The sequence below is a fragment of the Crinia signifera genome, chromosome 4, assembly GCF_055691185.1.
Source record: "Crinia signifera chromosome 4, ASM5569118v1, whole genome shotgun sequence".
NCBI lineage: Eukaryota > Metazoa > Chordata > Amphibia > Anura > Myobatrachidae > Crinia > Crinia signifera.
Genome location: NC_139220.1, coordinates 185,378,369 through 185,395,729, shown reverse-complemented (window position 1 = coordinate 185,395,729; position 17,361 = coordinate 185,378,369). Strand labels below are relative to the sequence as shown.

General features: G+C 46.4%; 1 protein-coding gene across 1 annotated transcript in view; it reads left to right on the top strand.

Moving 5' to 3' along the window:
- The window catches only part of LOC146074739 (TRPM8 channel-associated factor homolog), a 38,628-nt gene extending 23,658 nt beyond the window's left edge, over positions 1 to 14,970 (top strand). Inside the window, exons 4-9 of the mRNA XM_083183182.1 lie at positions 1,839 to 2,782; positions 3,391 to 3,485; positions 7,332 to 7,545; positions 11,060 to 11,299; positions 11,460 to 11,797; positions 14,596 to 14,970. Coding sequence (XP_083039308.1) covers positions 1,839 to 2,782; positions 3,391 to 3,485; positions 7,332 to 7,545; positions 11,060 to 11,299; positions 11,460 to 11,797; positions 14,596 to 14,841 — 2,077 coding nt within the window. The 3' untranslated portion in view covers positions 14,842 to 14,970. The remainder of the gene's footprint in view (positions 1 to 1,838; positions 2,783 to 3,390; positions 3,486 to 7,331; positions 7,546 to 11,059; positions 11,300 to 11,459; positions 11,798 to 14,595) is intronic.
- The last annotated feature ends 2,391 nt before the right edge of the window (positions 14,971 to 17,361 follow it).

Below are 17,361 nucleotides of genomic sequence, written 5' to 3'. Positions count from 1 at the left end.
CTCAGCAGAAGAGGAGATGGGAGATGTCAATGTTCCATTGTCTTGTAATAATACTGGGAGCAAGATGTACTAAGCCTTGAAAAGTGATAAAACAGAGAGTGATAAACCACCAACCAATCAGGTCCTAATTTTTATTTTTTTAAACACAGCCTTTAGCATTGCAGTTAGGAGCTGATTGGATGATGGTTTATCACTCTCCATTTTATCACTTTATAAGCTTAGTACATCTGGCCTTTGGAGAGCGAAATTTAAACCAACCAGAGTAGAGTATGGATCATTGGATAGACAGCAACTAGGTCGACATGCATGAAGGTCGGCATGACTGAAGGTCTACATAGGGTTAGGTTGACAGGGTCATTAGGTCGACATGGGGAAGATTAACAGTCAAAAGGTCGACAATGGGTTTTCCCCTTTCTCCCGAATGTTGACACCATCGACATTCGCACTAAAATATGCACTGTGTCCCCTCGCATGGCTCGCTATGCTGGCACACTATTTTATTCTCTTACCACACCCTAGTGGATGGTAGTGCATGAAATACCACCTGTCGACACATGTCGGCTCAAAAAAAGTCCATGTTGACCTTCCCCATGTTTACCTAATGGCCATGTTGACCTAACCCCATGTTGACCTTCAGTCATGTTGACTTAGTTGTGTCGACCTAATGCTCTTATACATAGTTACATAGTAGGTAAGGCTGAAAAAAGACTTGCGTCCATCTAGTTCAACCTGGTATAGATATCCATTGCTGATTTGGTTGGTTCTGGTATTTTACAGACAAATTATATTTCTTATTTGTACCCATGGATGTTTTTCTCCAGTAAATGTTTGTCCAACTTTGCCTTGAACGCATTTAATGAGCCAGCCGTTACCACCTCTCTGGGAAGAGAGTTCCAGAGTTTGACTGTTCTGACCGTAAAGAAATTCTTTCTACTAGCTGAATGAAATCTTTTTTCTTCTAATCTATTGTCGATCTAGTTTTTGTAGAACTAGTGACCATATCCCCAGAGTCTTTCATTTTATAAACACAGCCTGTAACATGGCAGTTAGAAGCTAATTGTTTTAACTTTATTGCTGTCTAGTTTCTCTCTCCAAGGCCCCTATTTCTGGTACTTGTGTATTATCTGGGAGCCCGATATATTGCATCACATAATTGTATACCCACCCTGATGGGTAATGACTATGTTAAATGCCCCCCCCCCCATTGTTAACGCCACCCCACTATCAACGCCAACCTGAAGCGTGGCGAGCGGCAACGATACGCGTCCTCCGACCTTTTCATACCCCCACTATCCACTTCGATGTGGAGTTGATTTTATATAGTGTGGCAAGCCCGAAGCGTGGCGAGCGCAGCGAGCCCCGCGAGGGGACGCGGAATATATGTGAAGTAATCCGCGTCCCCGCGCGGGGCTTGCTGCGCTCGCCACGCTTCGGGCTCGGTGGCTCGCTGCGCTCGCCACACTATATAAAATCAACTCCACGCCGACGTGGATAGTGAGGGTATGAAAAGGTCGGGGTATGCATACTCGCTGCGCTCGTCACACTTCGGGTTGGCATTGATAGAGGGGTGGCATTAGCAATGGGGGGCCATTTAACATAGTCATTACCCATCAGGGTGGGTGTACAGTAAAAAAATCAGGTCTGGGGGGGCTTTTAACCTAGGGTTCAGGCATCTGGGTGCATGTACAATTAAAAATTGGGTCAATGCATGCGACGATTTTTGGTTGTACAATGCCCTACGATGACAAAATCGGGCGCCCAGATAATACACAAGTACCTTATTTCTTGTTGATTTTTTACAGTGCTGATATTTTTTACTTTTTTTTTTTTTTTCACAGTGTGGATTTCTCAGTGGACTTAAAGTTTCTTCTAAAAGACATTACCGATCTGGACATCAGTGGTCAGAGCGTTCCCTCAGAACTTCTGCTGCATGGGCCATTGGCATTTCCAGTTGGGATCACTGATGACTATAAATGCTTTTTTGGAGCTGCCTTCTATGGCAGAGGACGTGTTGTTGTGGAGTCTCATGAATGTTTCCCGTTTAAACCTGAGCTTAAGACCTTCTCTCTGAATACTATTTCATGGCTAGACAAGGGTAGAAAGGGCATGATTGGGATTAATAAGGAACTGGGAGGTCTCTTACACATTTTGCAGAATGAAGGATTACCTTGTGTAGCATCAGATTTGGTTCCTGGACTCAGTGTATATTGCTGTACGTCATACAGTGACAGGGAGGCAGAACAAATCCAGCAGTTTGTGACAGAGGGAGGAGGTCTGCTCATTGCTGGCCATTCCTGGTACTGGTCCTATTCCAATCCAGATGTACTTTCTCAATATCCAGGAAATAAAATTCTCAACAAGTTTGGGATTAGCATTCTGCCAAAGACAGTTAAAGCAGGAATGTATAAGGCTTTGGACCCTCAGGCAGCTAATGAGACTTACTGTTTCCCCAGAGCAATCTGCCAACTGCTCAGTAAACTGAGAAGTGGAAAAAAACTGAAACCCCCTCTAAGCTCTTGGTTATTAAAGCTCAGACAAGATGCCGTAGATATTATGAAGTTGCCAGCCAGCCCTCTTGTATCACTGCTACAGCAAGAGCTGGTGCAACTTGTACAGGGATACAGGTTTCCATGCTTTCCCGAAAAGTGTAAAGTAAAAAGCAGCTCAAAGGAGGCTTTCATGATGTGCCTGGCCCAAGAAGCCAGCTGCATGGATAGTTTGGATCACAGCGTTGATTTTCAGAAACGCCCTGTCACAGTACAGATTGATGCAACAAATCTGGGTATAGTATATACTTACTTGCCGACTTTTCAATGTCCCTTCTCCCGTAGAGGACAACAAAATGTGCTGGTCGGGGGGTGGGGACAAGGCTGCCACAATTCGCGGGTCAGCGAGTAGGGGGCAGGGCTAAAATGACGCGAAATGATGCGATTCGCATCATTTTAGTCCCGCCCCCTCCCGAGGACCCGCGATTTACGGCACTTCTTTCCCCAGCTCTGGCTGGGGGGGGGGGGAGTGGGGGCTCTGGGGGGGAATGCCGGAGCCTTGCCCATCTTCCCGGTGGGTCGGGAGAAAGACCTGATTTTTGGGAGACTCCCGGCCATTCCGGGAGGGTAGGCAAGTATGAGTATATATCAAATATATGATGAATAATGTATAAGATGTATGAATAACAGCCTACAAGTATATTTTGTACAATTCAGTTAGATCACTTTGGGTCATCCAATACCACAAGTACACTTTTAGATACATGTATTCACTTTTGCTGTACAACTTCCCATAGAAGTCTGTCCTGGTACAGAGAAAGCTACATTGACCATCATTTTGAATCATGTTGGTTGTTCAGAGTGATTACTGTAATATATGTGGTGCTTTTCATACTCTGCCCAGGTAATGATGCATGGAGAAGTACTGGACTCTACCTCCCTGCCAGGACATCAGCAGCACTTGTGTTTCCAGCTTCAGCAGTGGGGAAAGGTCTCCAGGTAATTGTCGGAATTGCTCTTCTGTTTGTTTGTATTTTCTCTCAAGGTGTGCTGTATGCCATGGCTGTGTTTGTATATGTTATTGCGGTTTGGGTGGCTGCTCTCAAAAATAGTAGGATGTCCTAAGCATCGCATATGGGATGCAGTCTATCACGCATCTTATCAGGTACATGCCGCCATTAATAAGGTGGGAATGTACAAAGAATATCTGGGTTCTATCTCTGTAATATTTTGCATTATGTAGCTTGGTACATATGGGAAATGTGGCCAGATTTCTACTTGCATTTTCCTTTTAGTACATCCCGTTCTAATTATCTTGGGCCAGATTATCTAAGCTTCAAAAGTGATAAAATGGAGAGTGATAAACAACCAGCCAATCAGCTCCTACCTGCCATGTCACAGACTGTGTTTGAAAAATGTCAGGCAGGAGCTGATTGGCTGGCTGTTTATCACTTTTGAAGCTTAGAGAATCTGGCCCCTTATCCATACCTCACAACTGTCACGATTACAGCGGGACAGTCCCGATTTTCGGGTCCTGTCCCGCTGTCCCACCCGCGGCAGGCATTGTCCCGCTGCGAGGGGTGGCAGTTGGGAGACCCCCCAATCTAATAGAATAGACGCTGTGTGCATGCGCACAGCGTCTATTCTCGTATGAAAATGAGGTCGTGGCTAATTAGCATAAGCTGCGCCCTCATTAGCATACGTCCCGCCCCCTTTTTCGGACGCTCGCGCGGGAGTGTCCCTATTTCCCCAACACAGAAGTTGGGAGGTATGCCTTATCTGTTCCTCTTTTGGAGATATTTTAGGCAAAAGATGTTGTAAATCTGTACAATAAAATGTTCAAACTGTAACATCTTGCCAAACATCGCTGTTTATATTTTGCCTGATTCAGAGGTGCCAGTTTTTTATTTGCATACAAGACCCCTATGACTCGACTAGTAGTCTGCAATCCTTGGGTATTTCAGGCTGGAGACTTGGAGGTAACCTGAAGTGATTGTAAACAGAGTAGGTGTCATGTACATGTTATGGGAGTGTCATGGGTGTGTTTCAGCACCTGGCTGTGAGCTCTTTGCAGCACTGCCGCCCATAGTGACTTTATTATTGAGAGAATTAAGCCTCATACACACTAGCTGACCCAGCCGATGCCAATATAGTTATAGGTGACCAATATTGTGTGTACACATTGAGTGATATCGGCCACCGATATTATTTAATTAAATCACCAGGACCCAATAAACAGGCCATGGGACTCGCCCATGGGAACGCCCAGCATTTCATGGGCGTTCCCATGGAATTCGCCCGGTGACGTTGGCGCTGGGGGCGGGCAAGCAGCTGACATCACCCAGAGACTTGAGAATCACTTTGATATGCATCCATCAAAAGATGTGTGAGTTTCCCCCTGGCCTGCGATTGAGCACAGCATGCAAATTGGGGGCGGGAGACCCGGCATTCAAAGGGATGTGTCTGGTGGTCTCACAAAGCTGTATATTCGCAGCCTTGCGAGTCAGCCAGAATAAGGTCCATAGTGATATACTGTAGCTCAGAAAGCCCTTTCACTTGTAAATATGTGAGAAATGGCAGCTGTGCATGACTTGCTTTCCCCTCTGATTCAGGCCCATTAGATAAAATAAAGCAAATATTATGGATGGATAAATATTTACACATTTGTGAAAGAGATCTTTGCTCATCCTTCCATTGACTCTTTATAGCTCCTCCTCTCGCAGCACAGGAAGCAGATCTTAGTGGAACAATATGATTGAATACATTTTTTCTAATTGTTAAAACATCTGATATTCTAGAAATTCCCACCTACAGTATCTATCCATTTTAGCTAAACTGAACACTGTCCTCATTAGTGACATTGCTACTAAATTTTAGGTGATCACTCAATGGGCCTAATTCAGAGTTGAACGCTAATGCATTTGCAATTTTTATGTCTATGACGCTGCTAATGTTAGCAAGAGAACCTGCCACCCAGGATTGTAAAGAGACGCCCGCTGGAGCCATTGCAACTCATTCACAATATGCATATACATTCACAGCCTATATGCGACAATGGGTAACATCGACTGCTCAAGTAGGTCTGTGGCCACGCAGGCTGGCTGTGGCAGTAGCAACGCCGGAGCCATGCTTCTCTGCACACGTTTTCACAGCTAAAGTCAGATACATGCCATTCTTTTGACACCATTGCCGACACAGGTGCAGCTTTTGAAAGAAGGGTTCTCAGCACAGCGCATCAGCATCCCCTCCCTTAGGTGGACAGCTTTGGGACATCCACTATAAAACCTGTGTCCCCTATGGATGAAAGAAAAAAAAGGAGATGTATGTTCTTACCTGTTAAATCCTTTTCCTGAAATCCATAGGGGAGACTACCCTGAAGCCAACCCTGAAGAACCTGGCTTGCATAGGTTTTGCACTGGTTCCCCTTTTCTTTTTCACATTGTGTTTGAATCTGAATATACTGTATGCAGTGGCAAACGCAGGATTTTCAGAAGGGGGTTTCCAGAGGGGCGGAGCAAAGCACGGAGATGGACACTTAGGTGACCCAGTATATGCCGGATCAGTTAAAGTATTATAGATAGACCAATTGTACATAAATAATAAAAAAAAAATCTCTCTCTCTCTCTCTCTCTCTCTATATATATATATATATATATATATATATATATATATATATATATATATATATATATACACACACACATACAGGGGCATCAACAGCAGTGTAGACCCCTGGGCATAGCAATGTATTGGGGCCCCTACCGATCCTCCAGCGGTAGGGGTGGAGGAAGCTTTGGTGTCCCGCGAGTGGTAGGAGGTATTGTATCAACCACTCAGCATGTAGGGCCTGGATCAGTAATTTCCACTAATTACCCCTTTACTGCACAGATGGTGGGAGATGGGGTGGGAGAAGGGGGCATCGGGCTGAATGAAGGGACCCTGATACACAACTTCCAGGGTGGTAGAGGATGTTTAATATGCAGAGGAGGGGTGTATAGTGGAGTGGGCTTATTATTCATAATTTTCTGGTGGGAGGACAGTTTGCTTGACTGCAGATATCTCAGTTCCCGGAAATAAATTTGGAATTAAAAACTAGAGAATCCCACCTACCAAATGGTACTGGGGACTAGGGGATCAGAGTTCAGGAGGCAGAGCAATCTGCCAACGAGTATATAAAACTACATACCATTTGTGTGGAGCTGGAGCAGTAACCAGCTGCTGGAGGGCCGATATCTCTAGTTCTGGGAAAAGTAGAGACAAGCTACTAGTGTCCATCAAAGAGGAAGAGTCCCAGCTTTTGGAATACACCCTCAGAAAAACTCTAAGTCAGACAAAACCTGAAATATCTGACTGGGAAGAGCAATTAACAGGCTTGGATGGGGACCATTGGTTTGAAGTCAGATATCTCCGGTTCCCAAGAGCCGATTTTCAAAATTCTTTCACCTATGGAAAGAGGGGACCCTCAGCTTTCAGACTAGGCCAATTAGACTCCTGGGGGGGTTTCTGGGTACTCAGAAACCCCCCCTGCGTGCGCTACTGGTATGCCAGATTTCCTTCTCCTTCCTCTTCCTACACTCCTTGGACTTGTTAAGGTATACAAAGCAAAAGCCATTCTGGTGCCTGGCAAACAAAGCAGAGGACATTCTGGTACATGTATACAAAGGAGAAGCCATTCTGGTGCCTGGTTAGACCTTTGGTGGGGAGAGGGAGCCTGGGCTGCTGGGAAAAAAACCTTAATCGTTTGGTGACCAGACCCGAACTCACCACTAATACCCAGTGTAAAGCCTCTAAAAATTCTAAGAAAGGGATATAACATAAATGACTTTCTGTTTGGTATTATTACAGGTCCAGGTTGGCTGTCAGTCAGATGACTTGAGTGCAGCTGAGAATTTGCACCGTGCCCCAGTGGTTGTTTGTAGAAAGAATGTTGTTTGTGAGAAGGTCACTATATCCTGTATCTGGGGAGGACTTCTGTATGTTATTGTCAAAGGGAAAAGCCAACTAGGCATTGTTCCAGTTGAAGTCTATGGAGGAGAGCCGGCTCCAACCTTTATAAAAGGTAAGCATTTAGTTCAAGCTCAAGTTCAAGTTTTATGGGTATGAAGGAAATTAACTCTTCATTAACCTATGCTATGTAACATAGCTACCTTTAAACTATGATAACCATGGCTGGTCGCTGAGGAAAATGGGACACCCAGCAATTTGGTCACCAAAAAACATGATAAACTCATGTTGACCTTTTCCGTGTTGACCTAATGCTTGTGTTGAAGTAATTGCCATGTCGACTTAGTAACTGTTGACCTACAGTATATTGGTCAACCTATTGATTGTTGACCTAAGTTATGTCGATCCAATGACCTGTTGTGTTTTTTATCAACCTTCATAATTTTGCCTATATGATTATGTCAACATATACATAATGTTGACAGGCTAGACCACATTGTCATTCATCTTGTCAGCACTGATGAAATGTTGATCTTAAAAATGTTGACAAAGCATTTCTGGTGGTTTAGCGGTGACACACCTAGCCCGGATGGTTCCTGCATCGAATCTGGTGGAAGTATGACTAACCTTATGCCCTAACCCTCCCCATAGTTAATAAACCTTACCTGTCCACCCATAGCCTAACCCTTCCCCTAACCCCTAACACTAAAACACTAACCCCCCCCCCCATAGCTTAAGATTCTACTGCCGGTCCATTCATAATGTATGAATTTTACATTCTGCATGTGCAATAGCAACATTAAAACAATATAGACATCAAGACAAAATCCCATTTTTGGATAATGTGTCTTTAATATACTGTCCTTAGAAATATAACAAATTGTCTTAAATGCACTAAACTGTGGGTCCACACTGTTAAAGCAGCCCTACCAGATTGCGCTCTGATTTGTATACTAGACACTAGAATGGCCTCTGCTTTGTATAACAGCAGGTGTGTCCAAACTATGGCCCTTCAGCTGTGAAACTACAATTCCCATTCCTTGCCACAGATTTGCTATTAGGGAATGCTAAAACTATGGCAAGGCATGCAGGGATGTGTAGTTTCACAACAGCTGGAGGGCCATAGTTTGGATATGCCTGGTATACCAGGCACCAGAATGTCGTCTGCTTTGTACTCCAGGCACCAGAATGACCTCTGCTTTGTATTCCAGGCATCAGAATGGCCTCTGCTTTGTATGCCAGGCACCAAAATGGCCTCTCCTTTGTATACCAGGCACCAGAATGGCTTCTCCTTTGTATACATGTACCAGAATGTCCTCTGCTTTGTTTGCCAGGCACCAGAATGGCTTTTGCTTTGTATACAAGACACCAGAATGGCCTCTGCTTTTTATACCAGGCACCAGAATGGCCTCTGCTTTGTATACCAGGCACCAGAATGGCCTCTGCTTTGTATACCAGACACCAGAATGGCCTCTGCTTTGTATATCAGGCAACAGAATGGCCTCTGCTTTGTATTTCAGGCACCAGAATGGCCTCTGCTTTGTATTACAGACACCAGAATGGCCTCTGCTTTGTATACCAGGCACCAGAATGGCCTCTGCTTTGTATACCAGGCACCAGAATGGCCTCTGCTTTGTATACCAGGCACCAGAATGGCCTCTGCTTTGTATACCAGGCACCAGAATGGCCTCTGCTTTGTATACCAGGAACCAGAATGGCCTCTGCTTTGTATACCAGGCACATGAATGGCCTCTGCTTTGTATACCAGGCACCAGAATGGCCTCTGCTTTGTATACCAGGCACCAGAATGGCCTCTGCTTTGTATACCAGGCACCAGAATGGCCTCTACTTTGTATACCAGGCACCAGAATGGCCTCTGCTTTGTATACCAGGCACCAGAATGGCCTCTGCTTTGTATGCCAGGTACCAGAATGGCCTCTGCTTTGTATGCCAGGCACCAGAATGGCCTCTGCTTTGTATGCCAGGCACCAGAATGGCCTCTGCTTTGTATGCCAGGCACCAGAATGGCCTCTGCTTTGTATGCCAGGCACCAGAATGGCCTCTGCTTTGTATGCCAGGCACCAGAATGGCCTCTGCTTTGTATGCCAGGCACCAGAATGGCCTCTGCTTTGTATGCCAGGCACCAAAATGGCCTCTCCTTTGTATACATGTACCAGAATGTCCTCTGCTTTGTATGCCAGGCACAAGAATGGCTTTTGCTTTGTATGCCAGGCACCAGAATGGCCTCTGCTTTGTAAACCAGGTACCAGAATGGCCTCTGCTTTGTATGCCAGGCACCAGAATGGCCTATCCTTTGTATACCAGGCACCAGAATGGCCTCTGCTTTGTATACATGAACCAGAATGTCCTCTGCTTTGTATGCCAGGCACCAGAATGGCTTTTGCTTTGTATGCCAGTCACCAGAATGGCTTTTGCTTTGTATACCAGGCACCAAAATGGCCTCTGCTTTGTATGCTAGGCACCAGAATGGCCTCTGCTTTGTATACCAGGCACCAGAATGGCCTCTGCTTTGTATACATGTACCAGAATGGCCTCTGCTTTGTATGCCAGGCACCAGAAAGGTCTCTGCTTTGTATGCCAGACACCAGAATGGCCTCTCCTTTGTATACCAGGCACCAGAATGGCCTCTGCTTTGTATACCAGGCACCAGAATGGCCTCTCCTTTGTATACCAGGCACCAGAATGGCCTCTGCTTTGTATACCAGGCACCAGAATGGCCTCTGCTATGTATACAAGGCACCAGAATGGCCTCTGCTTTGTATGCCAGACACCAGAATGGCCTCTCCTTTGTATACCAGGCACCAGAATGGCCTCTCCTTTGTATATCAGGCACCAGAATGGCCTCTGCTTTGTATACCAGGCACCAGAGTGGCCTCTGCTTTGTATTTCAGACACCAGAATGGCCTCTGCTTTGTATTACAGACACTAGAATGGCCTCTGCTTTGTATACCAGGCACCAGAATGGCCTATGCTTTGTATACCAGGCACCAGAATGGCCTCTGCTTTGTATACCAGGCACCACAGTGGCCTCTGCTTTGTATACCAGGCACCACAATGGCCTCTGCTTTGTATACCAGGCACCACAATGGCCTCTGCTTTGTATACCAGGCACCACAATGGCCTCTGCTTTGTATACCAGGCACCACAATGGCCTCTGCTTTCTGTTTTGTATTCCAGGCACCACAATGGCCCCTGCTTTGTATACCAGGCACCACAATGGCCTCTGATTTGTATACCAGGCACCAGAATGGCCTCTGCTTTGTATACCAGGCACCACAATGGCCTTTGCTTTGTATACCAGGCACCAGAATGGCCTCTGCTTTGTATACCAGGCACCACAATGGCCTCTGCTTTGTATACCAGGCACCACAATGGCCTCTGCTTTGTATACCAGGCACCAGAATGGCCTCTGCTTTGTATACCAGGCACCACAATGGCCTCTGCTTTGTATACCAGGCACCAGAATGGCCTCTGCTTTGTATTTCAGGCACCAGAATGGCCTCTGCTTTGTATTCCAGACACCAATTTCCTATCTCAACAACCAATTATAGTTTTCACTGATGACAAATCGTCATTGTAAAATACATTTGATCTGATTTTTTTAACAGGAGAGACCAACCTTTCATCCTGGGTGAACACAATTCGTAATTATCCAGCACCTTGGGCTGAGCTCATAACAGAAAACATTATCCTTACTGTCCCCTCTGATGCTATCCGCTCATTAAAAGATCCAGAGGAGCTTTTGTCTCAGTGGGATAAGATTATGATGGCAGTATCTGAACTTGCAATGATTCCTATGAAATTTCTACGCCCGGAAAGAATTGTGACAGATGTGCAGATATCAGCAGGTAAAAGGCAGAAAAGTATTTGTAGAAACATTAATAACAAATTACAAGGCTTAATGTGTTTGCTGGTTAGTTATTCAACATTTAAAAGCACAGAGGCAGCGCTCATTGTTTCTCTCATCAGTAATATAATTGTTTAAATAATGGCTTATCTTTTCTACAGGTTGGATGCATGCTGGATATCCAATCATGTGTCACCTGGAGTCAGCCAAAGAGATAACAAATCTTCAGAATGCTAAAACACATGGAATTTGGGGGCCTGTACATGAACTAGGACACAACCAACAACAGTATGTTTGGGAGTTCCCTCCTAACACCACAGAAGCCACGTGCAACCTATGGTCTGTATACGTACATGAAACAGTGCTTGGAATCTCAAGGGATCGCGCTCACGAATGCTTAACACCCAGAAAGAGAGCTGCTCGTATAAGGGATTATTTAAGGAATGGAGCTAAATTGGAACAATGGGATGTGTGGACTGCACTTGAGACTTATCTTCAGGTATGACAGAGAATAAACCACAGAATAATATCAATCCAAGATCTCACTGTCCTATTCATGACCAATGATTTGTTATCATTGTTACTCTTCATTTGGAATGAGGTTGAGTAGATTACTGTAGGTCTGCAGTGCCCTTATTTGTGCCAATAGCACTCCCTGATCTTTGCCTACATGACAATGCTGTGCTACAAGTGTCGTAAGGTGCGATTGAAATGTACTGTTTGTATCACCCTCACTTGAGTGCAATGGCATAAATTCATCCCAGTTGCCCGGAGGCAAGATAAATATTTTTTTTCAAAATGACAACCAACTCAGAGGAGACACTTGTGAAAAAGGAGGCAATGGCCATTTTGGGAGAGTGGTTTAGTAGACTTTTTACAAAGCAGACACAAACAATGGTTCTCGGATGTGCCGTTACCTCTGACCCACGTGGGGATTGGTGGTTCGGACTCAGAGCTGCAGCTAGAGGTGGCAGCATCATGATACCACTTGCAATTAACAGGTAGTTTGTTCGGGCATCACTACTGTATGTGTGGTATAATAGGTATAATAGGGTGTCAGGGATATAATTGTGTGGGCCATAATATGATGCAAGGGGCATTACAGGGTGGGGAAATATATAGTGTAAAGGCAACTATTGCGTCAGTTTAAGGTCTATTACTGAAAAGCCATGCTCATTGCAGCAACGCCACACTACCTGCAGAAAACAACTGCGCTTTTTGGGTGTGTGCAAATGTCTGCGGGGGGTGCATATTTTAGTGTTCCCACGAGGAGCTGAATTGTCTAGAAATGGCCCTGCATGTAGTGGAGAAATCAATCGATGGTTCCAGTCTTGTGTTTATCGCCGATTACCATAATATTTGCAAGCCATTCGCAAGCCGCTCACATCGATTTACAGGCTTGCATAGGGTGGGATTTTACTGTGGCTGGGTGCCAATTACCTGATCGCAGCAATCAGGGCTGAATAATGCCCCTAGTTAGAAATATATCACATTGTGTTAGTTACGTAGAGGTTGTGTGACTTTTCTACAACATGCAACTTGGGAGAAATGCATGAGAAAGTAGTGAAACCATTCTGGTCCTTCCCAAAGGTTACTGAAATAGCAGGATAGTATTGGAATGACCCATAGATGTGCAGGGGAAACCCACAGTAGTGCCTGTCTCCTCCTTAAGGGACCAGGCTCCAGATTGTGCACTTGAATTCTACATTATACTGCACTGGACTATGGTGTACATATATATATACACACACACATACACACATACATACATACATACATACATACATACATACAAACATACATACATACATACATACATACATACATACCACATGAAAAACTTGTGTTTGTCCCTCTGCACCTTACTCTGTAGGACTGTAGGAGACCTCCTCACAGGCTCAGTGCTGCCTCTGATTAAAAAGCCTCCGATGACTAGGCTGCTGCTGCTGTCCTTCATGGGCCTGAGAAGCATGTAATGAGCTCCACCAATCAGAGCTTAGCACAAACCTCTCAGCCTCTGCCCTCTTCTGCAAAGTCTCATGGGACTTAGGGCCCCCATACACTAGGGCGACTGGTCCTTAGGACAAGTCAGCCCCGATTTCCCCTGAGCTTCCCCGGCAGCTCCCCAGGGGAGCTTGATAAGATGTGGCTTCTGGTTTCTATTCTCCCGCTCACCGTGGGGACCGCAGAGCAGCGGGAGAATAGAAACCATCCTATTCAAAAGCCTGGGCGGCCGCTGATTGGCTGAGTTCCCAGCCAATCAGCGCCCGCCAGTCTTTTGAACAGGATTTCTTTCTACTCTCCCGCCGCGCCCCCGGTCTCTTGGCTCTGAGTCTGCACTGCGCCGCGGTCTCCGCTCCCAGCCTGCAGGTACATCTCGTGCTGCTCCCCGGACCACTCCCTGCTCCTGCCGCTCCCCGGACAGGTCCCCACTGCCAGCCTGCAGGTACATCTCGTGCCGCTCCCTGGACAGGTCCCCACTGCCAGCCTGCAGGTACATCTCGTGCCGCTCCCCGGACAGGTCCCCACTGCCAGCCTGCAGGTACATCTCGTGCCGCTCCCTGGACAGGTCCCCACTGCCAGCCTGCAGGTACATCTCGTGCCGCTCCCCGGACAGGTCCCCACTGCCAGCCTGCAGGTACATCTCGTGCCGCTCCCCGGACAGGTCCCCACTGCCAGCCTGCAGGTACATCTCGTGCCGCTCCCCTGACCACTCCTTGCTCCTGCCGCTCCCCGGACAGGTCCCCACTGCCAGCCTGCTCCTGATGCTCCCCCAGACGGCTGCACATGATTAATCTTATGTGCAGACCGTCCGACATCTGGATCTGATCCGATGCGCACGGGACCGCGCATCGGATCAGATCAGATGTCATACCCTACGCAATTTGGCCAATTTCACCCGATTTCTCGTCCCAATCCTCCAGAATTGGGTGAAATCGGGGCCAAATCGCGTAGTGTATGGGGGCCTTTAGTCAACTCCTAGTAATGCACTGCACACTTGTGCAGTCAGTGTTCCTTGACACCCGATGCTCAGCACCATTAATCATTGTCACATTGGCAGATAGGTGAAGCTGCAGCACTACCCCCACTCCCATGCACAAAACCTTTAGCTAAAAAAAAAAATGTTTTTTTTTTTTTTTAAATACATGCCAACCACAGGGACCCCTAGCTAGAGGTGGGTTACTGCCCCTTTGCCCCCCGTTAATCCAGCCCTGCATGTCCCTGCCACACATCATTGATTGTAATTGTAACATTTTAGTAAATCCAATATTATTTTGTATCTTATTTGTTTTTTAGCTACAAGAAGGCTTTGGCTGGGATTCCTTCAAACGCGTTTTCTCTGATTACCAGACAGTGTCAAATGTCAGCAATAATAATAAGGATAAAATGAATCTGTGGGCAGAGAAGTTCTCTCAAGCTGTAGATAAGAACCTGGCTCCTTTCTTCCGGGCCTGGGGATGGCCCCTTGAGGAGACCACCATCAACAAATTGTCCACATTGCCCACATGGGAGGAAAATCCCATGAAGATGTATGTTAAATAGAAGTAAAAATATGAATGTAAGCAATTTATTCATACATTTGCCTGTTATTGTGCTTTACTGTACAGTAGCTCATGCTGCCATTTATTAAAATACTAAAGATTCCTTGTCTATAGAATATGGTTCTTCATAGTATGAGTTTTATTATGTATAATTTAGTAGTTATTTTATTAAGTAAGGATTCTGTTCCTCTGGTTTTAAGGTTGAAAGATGGATGCAATCCTGATGTTCCTTACTACTGAGCTATTTTCAGTAGACTGCATGTGTTGCGATCACACTACGCATTTGTGTCACAGGGATGGATGGGGGGGGGCAATGGGGTGATACCCCTCCGGCGGCTCTCGGACATTTCAAATGCAGCGTTGCTCCTGAGCCAATCAGAGCTCGTGTACCGGCAGCCATAGTGATTGGTTGTAGGCCCGCAATCTCCTATTGGCTCACAAGTTGGCGTGTCAGCTCTCCTCTCTGCATGCTGAACCGTCTCCATGTACTGTACAGGGGGTAAGATGCTATGTTAGCCAGGGTCAGGTAGATGAGAAAAAGCCAGTGACAGCCATGGCCTGGCATGTTGCTATTAAGCAGTATCCCTGTCATCAGCAGTATCCCTGTCATCGGCAGTAAGACGGGCTGTGGAGTGTAATCAGGCATGTGAAGCGAGGAGATGCCAATGCCATTGTTGCCTGGGGAGGAGGGAAATGAAAGCAGCATGCTGCTGCTGTCTGGCCAGTTCCGCCTTCAGACCAAGGTAGCAGCTCACTCTCTAGGCCAACACAGGAAGGATGGGTGTCGCCGCAGCGGCGCAGAATTTCTCAAAATTGTATTGGCTTTACGCACACATTAGAGCAACATGGCCGCCATTTGCGTCAGCATATCTTCGTAAAGTGTGTACGGAAGCAGCAAAAGGATATGCACTTGTTAAATGGCCGGTACATTGTTGCATATAGTTTGAGATTAAAATACATCCAAACCTATTGATGTTTGGTGCCAAAACAATCTGAGTATTGCTAGCTATCATTTGGTAGTTATTTCATATCACACTGTACTCACATTTTATAGTCATTATTAGATATTGGCTATATTTAGTTTCACAGATATAAAGTGGGTGTGGCTGAAGAACAGGTTAGGCCATTACTAATCTGGAATCATTATAACTTTGCCGTGGTTAATTTGTAATACCCCTATTACACAAAAATCCCGGATCCGACCTGGTATTTGGAACACAGTTTCAAGCCAGGTCGGATTTTGGATTTGCACCATCCTTCGGACCACAGCATCCTGCGGTCAACATGGAGGTTGGGCGGGGGGCGCACACAGCCTCCACAGCCTGTGTGGGGGCGGGCTCAAAGCTGGGACGGAGAGGAGGGGAAGCAGGCTGAGCTGCAGCTGGGCTGGGCAGGGGGTGCAGAGTGCCATCTGCCCCCCCCCCTCCGGTCAATACTGTGCAGCTGTTTGGGGCCGCAGGCATGCTGCACTTGCTCATAACTTGCGGCTGGGAGACATGCAGAGTGCTCTCCCAGCAGCTCTGAACCTCTGCCCAGCGTGTCCTCAGATGCAGAGATTCAGGCCTGAAGCAGTCAAGTCAGTCACACTCACAGTTCCTCCTGATCTACATCTACTCAGCTGCTGTCCGTACTTTAGCCAGCCTGTCCCCTGGGACCAGCCACCAATGAGCTGAGCTCATCTACAGGCTGGCCCTCCTCTCCTTTCTCCCAACCTTCTGTCTTCTACAGCACTCGTCTGAGTCTCCTCCTGGCCAGCACCCACCCAGCCTCCTGCCGGCTCCACCCTTTTAGAAACAGGCAAGTGCCTTGCATAGGGAGAAATAATGACATGCTCCAGTGTGGCTATGGCACTAATTTGTGTATGTGTGTACAGAATGTGGGGGCTGTTTTTTTCTTAATTATATATGTGTTTATGGACATACCCTCCAAGTGTACCGATTTAGCCGGTACAGTACCGTTTTTTAACGGTCTGTACCGGCTAAAAATAAATGTACCGATTTCTAATGATTTGCGGTGGCTGTGCTGGTCGGATCGGGAATTCTGTGTCTAGCAATGCAGCAGCACCCGTTCCCCATCCCGTGGGGCCTTGCGGTCCAGTCAGTACAGCTAGCTTAATGATAAAGCATCACCCGTCGGCATGCGTTCCACCTGCAGTGGAACGCATACACGCTGTTGCCGCGTCACTTCCGGGTGTCGCGGCTTGTCAGTGCTGAACACTTGCCTTTCCTCCTCCTTTTGTGCGCCGTTGAGATATCTGGACCTGGAAAGCTGTGCGATGCTGTGCAGCAGAGCCACGTCTGTGGCTGGGTTCGGAGCCGCTAGCCGGTCGCAGCAGTGTCTCACAGTCAGCTCATACTGGGGTACACTTAAGTTAATTATACATTTTAAGTTAATGATTGCACATCAGTCCCTTAACTTAAGATGACTATTATATTTGTTATTATGTTGCCCCAGGTGCCTGATCTAACATCTATGTATATAACTGTAAATATGTGTGTGTGTGTGTGTGGGGGGGGGGGGG